The sequence below is a fragment of the Bufo bufo genome, chromosome 2 (genome assembly GCF_905171765.1).
Source record: "Bufo bufo chromosome 2, aBufBuf1.1, whole genome shotgun sequence".
In the NCBI taxonomy this organism is placed as follows: domain Eukaryota; kingdom Metazoa; phylum Chordata; class Amphibia; order Anura; family Bufonidae; genus Bufo; species Bufo bufo.
Genome location: NC_053390.1, coordinates 372981575 through 372994071, shown reverse-complemented (window position 1 = coordinate 372994071; position 12497 = coordinate 372981575). Strand labels below are relative to the sequence as shown.

The 12497-nt window shown below is 47.5% G+C and overlaps 1 protein-coding gene across 2 annotated transcripts in view; it reads left to right on the top strand.

The window, feature by feature from the left end:
* Positions 1-12280, top strand: part of PSIP1 (PC4 and SFRS1 interacting protein 1) — a 125416-nt gene extending 113136 nt beyond the window's left edge. For both annotated transcript variants that reach the window (XM_040417172.1, XM_040417171.1), the window contains exons 17-18: positions 3219-3318; positions 11502-12280. In XM_040417172.1, coding sequence (XP_040273106.1) covers positions 3219-3318; positions 11502-11526 — 125 coding nt within the window. In that variant the 3' untranslated portion in view covers positions 11527-12280. The remainder of the gene's footprint in view (positions 1-3218; positions 3319-11501) is intronic.
* The last annotated feature ends 217 nt before the right edge of the window (positions 12281-12497 follow it).

Sequence of the window (12497 nt, the reverse complement as noted above, 5' to 3'; positions counted from 1 at the left end):
GTGCTATCAGGGACCTCAACCTCCTCGTCCGAACTTTGGGTCAGACTGCCACTGCTTTCTACAGGTTCATATTATGACCCGCTAGATTCGTCAGATGAGGGTTCCCATTCCTCATCCGACTGGGTCAGAAGCCTGTAGGCCTCTTCAGAAGAATACCCCCTGTTTTACATTTGGACTACTAAATTTAGGGGTATTCCCCGAGACTACCCAAGAAAAAAAGAAAGCCTGTCTTACAAAGGGCAGGCTAGCGAAGTACCGGGGGCCGCTGCGATTGATAAAAAATATCAAAACTGATTTTTTTTTTTTATCGCCACAGCGCTTGGAAAGTGATTGTGCAGTGATAAAAAAAATATATATTTTTTGTCACTGCGGCGGGGCGGGTGTGGGTGAACGCACGTGTGGACGACCGATTAGGCCTGATCGGGCAAACACTGCGTTTTGGGTGGAGGGCGAGCTAAGGTGACACTAATACAATTATAGATCTGACTGTGATTAGTTTTGATCACTTACAGATACTATAAAAGTACAAATGCTGATTAGCGATATGCTAATCAGCGAATCAGTGACTGCGGTGCGGAGGGCTGGGCGCTAACTGACGCTAAACTACCTAACCAAGGGGCCTAAACTATCCTAAAACTTATCAGTCAATACCAGTGAGAAAAAAAAAGTGACAGTTTACACTGATCACTTTTTTCCTTTCACTAGGTGATTGACAGGGGCGATCAAGGGGTGATCAAGGGGTTAATTCGGGTGATGGGGGGTGATCTGGGGCTAAGTGTAATGTTTGGTGCTACTCACTGTGATGTCTGCTCCTCTGCTGGAACCAAACGACCAAAAGGACCAGCAGAGGAGCAGACAAGCCATTTAACACATCATATTTACAAATATAATGTGTTATCTGGCTTGTGATTTGATTTTTTTAAAATCGCCAGCCTGCCAGCGACGATCATTGGCTGGCAGGCTGGTGACGAAATACTTCTCTAACTTTTGCCGGCCCGAGATGCGCATGCGCGGGCCGGCTTTGAGCGAAATCTCGCGTCTCGCGAGATGACGCATATATGCGTGATTGTGCGCAGGGCTGCCGCCTCCGGAACGCGATCCTGCGTTAGGCGGTCCGGAGGCGGTTAAGGACACAGCCAAGTCTAAAGGTGTATTCTGGTTATCTAATGTTATTCCCTATCCACATTATACGGGATAACAATTAGATTGGTGTGGGTTCTACAACTGTACTTTGCTATCTCTGGAATGCTAATGGAAACGAATGGAGCGGTTGCGCAAATGTTCAGCCAACTGCTCAATTCTTTTCAGTGGGGAAGGGGGTCCGCCGATTTTGGATTTGACTGAAAGCATTTGTGAGGCGGATCCGTCTCACAAATGCATTACAAGAATGGATCCGTCTCTCCGATTGTCATGCGGACAGACAGATCCGTCTTTTATTTATTTTTTTCAAATTTTTACCGGTATGCGCAGGCCGGAAGAAAGGACCCGACATTCCGGTATTTTGAATGCCGGATCAATGCATTCCTATGGGGAAAAATGCTGAATCCGGCATTCCTGCAAGTCTTTTTTTTTTTTTCGCCGGAGATAAAACCGCAGCATGCTACGGTTTTATCTTTTGCCTGATCAGTCAAAACGACTGAACTGAAGACATCCTGATGCATCCTGAACGGATTACTCTCCATTCAGAATGCATGGGGATATGCCTGATCAGTTCTTTTCCGGTATAGAGCCCCCGTGATGGAACTCTATGCCGGAAAAGAAAAACGCTAGTGTGAAAGTACACTTATACAGAGAATCAGAAGTACTGCACTTTAACCTACTAAATTACAATGGAGTGTGTTTTCTAAAGACTGTAAAAAAGGATACAGTCCACAGGCATTTTTTTCTAATTTGTAGATGTACATTTTGGAAAGAAACTGACATTCTATAACGGGAAGCCTTTTCTTTGTTGGGATTTGCTTTTGTTTAGCAAAATAAACACAGATGTCTTAAAGGTAATTGTCACCAGTGACCTTACTAACCAACTATTTGCATTGACATATAGCTGTAGTTCATCTGATTAAAATGTTTATTACTAGTTTTTGGGATTTTATTTTAATCAAAAGGCTTTTTGGTGAAATTTTCATCAAAAATCTCTCCTACTAATCAATCTTTTCCATAGAAATTTTTTTAGTTTTTTGTATCTTAGAAAATATACATGGGGGACTATATAAATGCATGACATTTCAGATTATTATAAACTGACTCTGACTTCTGATTTGGCAGAACGTCTTCTTTTTTTTTTTTTTTAAACATGTTGTTTTCAATAAAGAAATAGAGTATTACATGCAGAAAGATACATTGTATATCTTGTTTTCAATCATTAATGTAACCTGCATGGACCTTGTATTCCCTTAACATAGGGATACAGGGAAAAAAAAAAAAATAGTAACATTACAATTTAGTAATATCAAGGAAAAGAAAGGGGGAATTTAAAATAAAAGAAGATAAAACTGTAAATAAAAGGGGGAGAGTGACAAGGATTGGTAAGATCTTCTTTACATCATACATTAATTGAGACTCTGTTAAATCGTGAATAAAGCCAGTAATGCCACGTAGCTCTAAAGCGTCATCAGTCGGAAATTATTTTAAATGAAGTACTTTTTATATATCGTAATATGTTAATGGGTATATCTGGCCAGCTTCAGGCATCCTGAAGAAAAGCTGCTTTTTAAAGCATGCCCGTACATATTCTCTATTACCTCAAACCACATTTTTATCAAGTGCACACAAGTTTTGGCTTATGACCAAGGGCCCTGAAATGTGTCATTACTATGCTGTTATAAAGTGCTTCAGTAAAAATCTGATTTCATGACAAATCTGGTGCTGGAAGTTATTGGACAATACATCAGTTCCATCACTTTTAGTGCTGAGGTAAATGAGAACTAAGCCTGAAAACCAGTCTGTTCATGTTTTCACTTTCATTGTAGTTGATTGTTTTTATGTTGCCTGCTATTTTTCTATGTGTATAAAGTTTCTACAGTATCCTGTTTCATAGAAATAATACCTAATGATTAAACAAGATTATCTTCCAAGCACTGTGTTTTAAACTTATTTTGGGCAAACCATAATACAATAATATGGTAGCACATGCTAACAAAAGTGATCAGGTAACAGAAGTCTACAACTGAATTTACACTGAGTATTGGCAAGACTTAAAATGTTGTTTGATTTTACAGATACAAAAACAGTAAATGGTGGTCGAGAAACACAGCAGCAAATACAACAGAATGGTGACAGTAGTGAAGAAAATGATAAGGAGGGCAAAAGTGCTAAACGGTAAGAAGCTATTTCCAGAATGTGGGATGTGATTTGATGATGTGTGCACAGCATTTAATATACAACAGTGTTCCTGCTGCATAGGCTGGAATCACAGCTAGCTCAGAGACTGGCAGTTTAACCCCTTAGATGCTGCAGTCAATAGCAATCACAGCATCTAATCGGTTAGACAGCCTCCCACTACAACACAACTGAAATTTGTTGTGGCAGTTGGAGGCCTAAAAATGACCACCTGTTTTGCCAGGTATGGAAGTTTATTAGGCCCATTTAGTCAAGGTCTAATAGGCTATCTCTCAATAGTATACTAACAGGCTGACATAATATACTGCACTGCATAAGTGATCAAAGGATTAGTCCTAAAGGATGTATAAAAATAGCTTTTTCTCGCCCAGTTTCCTTGGGGGACACAGAAGACCTTGGTATAGCTCATCTCCATAGGAGGCGTGACACTAAGTGAAGACTGTTAAGCCCCTCCTCCACAGCTATACCCTCAGCCTGGAGAGAGAGGCTGCCAGTTTTTTGCTTAGTGTCCAAGGAGGCAAGACACTCCCTGCTCTGCAGGGCTGTTTTCTCCTTGTTTAAATTTTGATTTTTACTTTTTTCTTTTCTTTTTTGTTCCAGACCATCAGGGACAACAGAGACGCACTAGACCTCTCTGTTTCTCCCGGGGTTGAGCTGCGCCATTGCCGGTCACCCACACTGCTGCCTCCCCCACAGAAGGCAAGGTGGATCAGGGCAGCCCAGCTCCCCTACATCCCGCCAGCGCAAGGGTCGCCCGCACGCCAAGTCCCTCTTCCAGCGTCCTGCCACTACGGTGCCAGTAGCTGAAGGGGCGACCCTGCTGGAATGGACCGAGGGTGAAGACGGCTATGGTGAGAGATTGGCTTCTCCAGCCCTACGTCCCCCTCCCCCCCCCCCCCCACCCTGGTCTCCTGCGTGCCTGACCCCCCAAACTGGGCCTCTGGTCCCCTGCTGGATCTACGCTGGCCCCTGGGGTGCCGCAGAGCGGCAATCTACTTCTGCCCCCTGCCTGGCTCCCATAGGACATGCAGCCAGTGGCTGTCTCCACAGCTAGCTGCAGAAGCTGCAACATAGTTTCTGCCCGTCTCCTGCCTTCTCTATCAGCACAGGCACCCGGTCTCTGGGTCCCCCCCCCCCCATCTCCTTACGGAGTGTTGCCCGCTGAGTGCCGATCTCAGGGCCTGGGGCCCACTACTGACGGCAGTGGAGTAAGGCCTCGCCTCCGGCCGGCATTGGTATTCCGGTGCGGCCGGGCGCCGCAAAAATCTTAGCCCAGGCTCCACGGCCTGCTAGGCCGCCATTCCGGGCCCCCTCGCCTCCGGCCGGCATTGATATTCCTGTGCGGCCGGGCGCCGCAAAAATCTTAGCCCAGGCTCCGCGGCCTGCTGGGCCGCCATTCCGGGCCCCTGACTCTTCCGGCCGGCGGGGTGGGCTCCCGCGGCCGGCTTTGTGCTTGACTTCTAGGCTCCAGCAGGCCCCGGCCGACCGCCGGTGCCGGTCGGCGGGGCTCCGCAAATTTTGGCCCAGGCTTCGCGGCCTGCTGGGCCGCAATTCCGACCAGCCCGCGGGGTGGGCACCCGCGGCCGGTTTGATGCGCCACTCCGCCTCTGGTCCCGGCGGTACATAACGGGCCGGGCGCCGCAAATTTAGACCCCGGCTTCACGGCCTACTAGGCCGCAAAATTCCGGCATCTGGTGGAGGGGGCGGGAACTTCTCCAGGCGCGAATTCTTCCCGCCGGGAGGTTCCTCCGCCCCCAGGGGATCGCAGCGCCGCCCTCCAGGCCGGATCCCTGTTAACCCTTTAGGTACAGGCCGGCTCCCAATGGGCCTGTATGGTTGGCCCCCCCTTTTTTCTTGACAATCTGTGCCCCTATATGGTGGCCCCCTTTAGCCTCAGAGAGGCTGTGTTTAAAAAAAAAAAAAAAAAAAAAAAAATTATAATATATATAATAATGAATAATAACGGATTTCTTGTTGGGCTGCGCAGGACGCTGCAGCCTCATCTCAGTAGTGCTGCATGTCTGCATGCCCTCTTTCCACAGGCGGCATGGTGTTGCGCTCCCAGCCTGCGTCGCTGCTAGGGCATTTCCCCTTTTAGGCGGTTTTTTTTTGCCCTCTTCCAGGATACGGCGCTGGCCAAGTGCATGCGGCCCTTCCGTAGGCAGCATTCATCATCTCTCCAGTTATGGTGCCTGCCATGTGCATCCCCCCCCCTCCTAGGCGGGATACCGCACTCTCCCTGGCTGCCGGCTGGCCATGTGCATGACCCCCTTTTAGGTGGAATACTGCACCTTCACCGGATACGGTGGTGGCCATGTGCATGACCCCCTTCCATAGGCGGAACGCTGCACTGTCTCTGGATTTGCTGCCGGCCATGTGCGTGACCCCCTTCCATGGGCGGAACGCTGCACTCTCACTGGATTCTCTGCCGGCCATGTGCGTGACCCCCTTCTCTAGGCGGAACGCTGCACTCTCACTGGATTCACTGCCGGCCATGTGCGTGACCCCCTTCTCTAGGCGGAACGCTACACTCTCACTGGATCTGTTGCCGATCATGTGCATGACCCCCCTTTTTAGGCGGAATACTGCACTCTCACCGGATACGGTACTGGCTATGTGCACGACCCCCTTCCATAGGCGAAATGCTGCACTCTCACTGATGTGCTATGATGTACATATGTACTATGTTACTATGCTGCACTCTCACTTTTCGCTGCCGGCCATAGGCATGACCCCCTTCCATAGGCGGTATACTGCACTCTCATTGGATTCGCTGCTGGCCTTGGGTATGCCTCCTTCCCTCAGGTAGCATACATACATCCCTCTGTCTGTGGTTGTTTTCTCGCAGGTACGTTGCTGGCCATGTGCATGTACCCCATACATGGCGGGGTGCTTGCACTCTCGCTGGATCCGCTGTCGGCCATATGCATGACCCCTCTTCCGTGTGCGGTGTACGCACTCTCGCTGGATTCGCTGCCAGCCAGGGGCATGCCTTCCTTCCTCAGGTGACATACACACATTCTCACTGACTGTGTTTGTCTCTCGCCAGTACGTTGCTGGCCATGTGTATGACTCCCATACATGACGGGGTGCTAGCACTCTCCCTGGATGAGATGCTGGCCATGTGCATTACCCCCCCTTTTTTTCTGGGCGGCATGCTACACTCTCACCGGATACGTTGCTGGCCATGAGCATGGCCCTCTAACATGGGTGGAACGCTTGCACTCCCATTGGATACGGTGCTGCCCTCATTCCATGGGCAGAATTTGGCACGCTCATGAGATTCACGGCTGTCCTTGTATGGCTGTGCTGGACTTGTACATGTCCCCCTTCATTGGCAGAGTAGTTGCACTCTCGCTAAGTTCAGTGTTGGGTGTATTATTGCACACTCACTTAATGCTAGGATAACCCTGTGCATGTTCCCCTTTCACTAGGTGGACCTCCTGCGTTCCTGCTGGATTATAGGGTATGTCCTGCTTCTCTGAAGTAAGTACGGCCTTAGGCATTACTCCCTTTTGGGACCGGCCTTTGCACTCTTGCCGACTGCAGTTTGCCAGGTACAATTTCCCCCCTTTCGGGGCGGACTGATTGCGTTCCATCGCATGCTATACTAGGCTTGTGCATAACTCCCTTTCAGGTTGCACTTTGCAATTCCGTACATGCTGTGGCACTCTGTGGCGAGCCCCCTTTTTCGCTGAAGTAACCTTTTTGCAGTGAGCGGACGTTCTTGTGCGTTGTTTGGGCCGTGTATGCCTTCTCCTCCTGTAGGTGGGTTGGCCTTCTCACTGCTTACGGGGCTGCTCGTACGTATGCCTCACCTGCTTCCTGCGGCATACTTTTGTTTTCTTGGGATACGATGCTTGCCGCAAGCCTTGCACTCGTCTCTAAGGAGTTCATTCTGTCCACCTGACCCGGACGGGCTCTACTTGTTCTCTGCTGCACCGAGCTGGGTGGTACTCATTCATTTAGTTGGCCCTTCATCCCAGGGAGTGTTCCTGGTTCCTAGATGTGTGCCCATTCGTCCTTCCGCGGCATTGCTTCCCTGCGCTAGTGGTCACATGGTCGAGAGTGCTGTTGTCTGCAGCGCCCCTCGAATTCTTCGTTGGCTCTGGCAGGACTGCGGTTGCCTTGCCTGCTGCAATTTCCTCCTCTTCGGATGCAGTGTGGTATGAGTCCTTCCTCTTGGCGCCTCTACGCTTCAGTCTGATCTGCTACCAGGTGCGGGCCGCCTTTCTCGGGAAGGTCACCCAAATTCTCTTGGGTGCTCGATTACCCAGGTCCGGAGGACCTCCACCTTGGGTTCTTCAGGGTATTCGCCTTCTGCGAGGCGGGGAACCGGGCATCTCACAGTGTAGCAGAGTTCTGCTTTTGAGCTGTCCTATGGCTTCCCTGTTGCCCACTCCTCCTTTTCGGTTGGAGGGTGTTATGCCAGCCTCTGTCTCGACTACCTTATCTCGCCGACTCTGTTTGGCTCCCGCTCGATACAGATCACTCCGATGTGGCTTCTGCCCCGCCAGACTTCAGAGGCTGTTCCTTCACTGTCCTCCCCTCTGGGGAGAGCATGGTTGTTCATGTGGATGGTTCCGGTGTTCCTTTTGGCCTCGTACTGTCTCCCTTGTTCACACTGGCTGTATTAGCTGTGCCTATTTACCGAGTCTACCGCGTTCTGTCCTCCTGCTGAGTGCAGATTCTAAGACAATGGTCCTGCTGTAGACTTACCTTCTCGGTAACTTGGGGGGGACTACCTTTCGGTCCAGATTGTCCACATGGCTACATCAGCATGGACTTTAGCCTGTCTTGTCCTGGCATCTGGCGGATGCTGGGCGGACCCTTTGGTTCCTTTCCGTCTGTCCTTCTGCTCCCCCTCTCGGGTGGATACGGGACAACGTTGCTCGGGGGCCGACGGGACCAGTTTTGTCGACCCTTCTGCCCGTATTACTGGTCTGCGCCTGATCACATTGGGTTTTCGCCCGCTTGCCAGGCGACTCCAGCGGGTTCGCTACTGTCCGCTCCTGGCTGTGTTTCGTCCAGGATCTGTCGTAAGACTTATGGTTTTTTTGTCTGGGGTTCTGTGGGAAGCTGTGCATTCCCCACTCTGACTTTTTCTCTCCCCATGGTTCTGTCTTTTTTCAAGTCCGGCCTGGACCTGGGACTGGGATTCCTTTACTTGAGGTGTCAAGTGTCGGCGCTGTTCTTCCTCTTCCAGCATTCCCCGGCCCTCTGGGCCTGTCAAGACCTTCTTACTCGAAGTGGCTCTTTGGTTCCTCTGTACTGTCCTTCGGTACCGCCCTGGGAACTACATATTGAGCTCTCGGCGCTCCAATCTTGTCCTTGGAGTCGTTACAGAAGTTCTCTCTACCCCATCTGTCCTGTACGGTTGTGTTTCCGTATCAGTCGTGTCTCTGACGGGTGCCTGAATGGACCCTTTGTTGTTCCGAGCCTTCTGTCTTTTCCCAGGACAGGGCTGTTCTACATTACGTTTCTTCCTTCCTTCCTTCTGAAGGTGGTGTTTGCCTTTCGCTTCAACACTTCACCGATTTGGACGTTCTTTGGGCCTTGCCGTTTTTACTTGGAGATCTCCGACTCTTGTCGACGTTCGGTCTCTTGGGTTTCCTGGAGGTCAGCGCTTAGGGTTGACGGACTCCAGGGTGGTTTTCCTCCGCTTTATCAGATTGGCTATTGCTGAGGTTACCGCACCAGGGGCAGGATTCTGTCTTTGCTGTCACCGTTCATTTCACCAGAGCGGTCGGTGCCTCCTGGGCCGGAGGCATTGGGCTTCGGCCATGCATTTGGGCAAGGCGGCCACAGGTCTTCCTTGCACGCCTTACCGAGTTCTACAGGGTGCATACTCTGCCTTTGGCAGATGCTGCCTTGGCCCGCCTGGGTCTGCAGGCGGCGGTTCATTGATGCCTTTCGGGTGCTTCACCAAGGAAACTGGGCGAGAAAACGAGATTTTTGTATAACTTACCAGTAAAATCTCTTTCTCGCTCTTTCCTTGGGGGGACACAGCACCCACCCATTCATTGTTTTTTCTCTACACGGTTTCCGAGTTTTTTGTTACACGTTGGGTAGTTGGCTTGTTGGTTCCTTGTTGGACTTTGCCTTTTCTCACTACTTGGACACGCAACTGGCAGCCTCTCTCTCCAGGCTGAGGGTATAGCTGTGGAGGAGGGGCTTAACAGTCTTCACTTAGTGTCACGCCTCCTATGGAGATGAGCTATACCAAGGTCTTCTGTGTCCCCCAAGGAAAGAGCGAGAAAGAGATTTTACTGGTAAGTTATACAAAAATCTCGTTTTTTTAATATTTCTGTGATATAAATATATATATATATTTATATTTATATTACAGTACAGACCAAAAGTTTGGACACACCTTCTCATTCAAAGAGTTTTCTTTATTTTCATGACTATGAAGGCATCAAAACTATGAATTAACACATGTGGAATTATATACATAACAAACAAGTGTGAAACAACTGAAAATATGTCATATTCTAGGTTCTTCAAAGTAGCCACCTTTTGCTTTGATTACTGCTTTGCACACTCTTGGAATTCTCTTGATGAGCTTCAAGAGGTAGTCCCCCTGAAATGGTCTTCCAACAGTCTTGAAGGAGTTCCCAGAGATGCTTAGCACTTGTTGGCCCTTTGGCCTTGACTCTGTGGTCCAGCTCACCCCAAACCATCTCGATTGGGTTCAGGTCCGGTGACTGTGGAGGCCAGGTCATCTGGCGCAGCACCCCATCACTCTCCTTCATGGTCAAATAGCCCTTACTTTCAAAGTTTTCCCAATTTTTCGGCTGACTGACTGACCTTCATTTCTTAAAGTAATGATGGCCACTCGTTTTTCTTTACTTAGCTGCTTTTTTCTTGCCATAATACAAATTCTAACAGTCTATTCAGTAGGACTATCAGCTGTGTATCCACCTGACTTCTCCTCAACGCAACTGATGGTCCCAACCCCATTTATAAGGCAAGAAATCCCACTTCTTAAACCTGACAGGGCACACCTGTGAAGTGAAAACCATTTCAGGGGACTACCTCTTGAAGCTCATCAAGAGAATGCCAAGAGTGTGCAAAGCAGTAATCAAAGCAAAAGGTGGCTACTTTGAAGAACCTAGAATATGACATATTTTCAGTTGTTTCACACTTGTTTGTTATGTATATAATTCCACATGTGGTAATTCATAGTTTTGATGCCTTCAGTGTGAATCCACAATTATTTTTTTTTCATAGTCATGAAAATAAAGAAAACTCTTTGAATGAGGTGTGTCCAAACTTTTGGTCTGTACTGTATGTATGTGTGTGTGTGTATATATATGTATGTATGTATATATATATATATATATATATATATATATATATATATACCCAAAATAGTATTACAAAAAACTTAGTTCAACCTGCAAAAAATAAGCCCACACAGCAGTCAGTTTTAAATTACATTTTTTTTTTTTTTTTTTTGTTAGGGCTTGTTCACATTGTTCACTGCATTGAATTCTATCATTATTTAGTTCCATCACAGAAACAGGAAAAATCCATTAGATGGATACAAATGTAATACTTTTGTCAGTCATCCATTACCTGTACTTAAAGGGAACCCAACACCTCCCAAAACCATCCCAAGCCGCCAGCAGTACCTGCGTGTTGCCAGAGCGTTTCTGATGATGCCTTTCTTCCTGAAGGCAGATGCAGCAAAAGTACTGAAAATCGCAGGGAATGGGCGTGGTTACCATGACTTGAAGCAACGAGGCCGCTGCCTCATTGTCTTCAAGCATGTGTGGAGAAGCGCGCCGAGCAGGGAATAAAACAACGTTTTCAGTACTTTTGCTGCATCAGCCTTTAGGTAGAAAGGCATCATCAGAAACACGCTGCTGTCTACACGCAGGTACTGCTGGCGGCTTGGGATAGTTTTGGGAGGTGACGGGTTCCCTTTTAAAAAAAAAAAAATGGAAGGCTCCCCCTGAATGAATAGAGCGTTTGGCTGGGCATGCGTGTGGCCGATCCATTCAGTTCTATGGAAGTTTCAAGATAGCCAAGTACAGTGCTTGGCTTTCTCCGGAATTCCCATAAAAATGAATGGAACGGCATTCATCATTTTCTTAATTTTGATGTTTTGTAGTATTAAGACTATGAATTTGTTTTCATTTTTATTTCTTTTCCAGCGATGACTCTGCCTCTGACAACTAGTGGAGAAAGAAGATCCGCCTCTTTGGGAGAACTTTTGTGACCGTTTTGCAACTGACTATTTTAGACTGCTCAGTGTTTTAAATCATTTCGTATCTACAGTATTTTGGTATTTTCAATAAAATACCTTGTTCACTTTTATTTGGGATTTTTTTTTTTTTAATCTAAAACGGTGTTTCAACCATTCTAATAGATTCTACAGTTAATCTGCCTTTCCGGAACTCTTTGCTTGCACAGTATTTAGGTGCAGTACATTACACTTTATTGTATTCCATGTCATGCAGTTTAGTTGATGTCGCCATTGTTGCTGCCATAAGACATCCGTTAAATTATGATTAATACCTGTTGGACGCATTAAATGCTACTGGTACATATATCCTCTATAGTAAATAAATGTTTGGCTAATGCTAGTTTCCAACAAATCAAGAGAATCAAGGCAGTTTTCCAGTGTTCCAAAGTTTTGTATAGAGGGCTATATGAAGGTACTGGATACCACCCTAAAAAACACAAGGATGCTCATACCAAAACATGATGGTAACATTTTGTAAACTGCTCATATTTCTACTTGCATTCCGTTTTCTTTTCCATTTGCATCCAAAGCTGTTGGAAATTCTTAGTTAAAGGGTTTCTGTAACCCCAATTTTTGCTATTAAACAGGCTTACATTATAGATGTGAAAATGTCACCTGAATTTAACTCTGCATTTCTTTTATTTAAGTATGCTCCCGGTTTCGTGTAATTTTAACTTTTATTATATACAAATGAGCCTCTAGGAGCAGGGGGCCCTTCTGTCTTGATTGACAAGGCCAGGCCAGCGTTGGTTCTCCTGCTGGCCCTGTCTGCCGTGTAAATCTCGCGCCGGCTGCCGGCTTTCTCATTGCGCCGAATACTGAACAGGACGGCGCAGGCGCAAGATTTACACGGCAGACGGAGCAAGCAGGAGAACCAACGCTGGCCTGGCCCTGTAAATCAAGA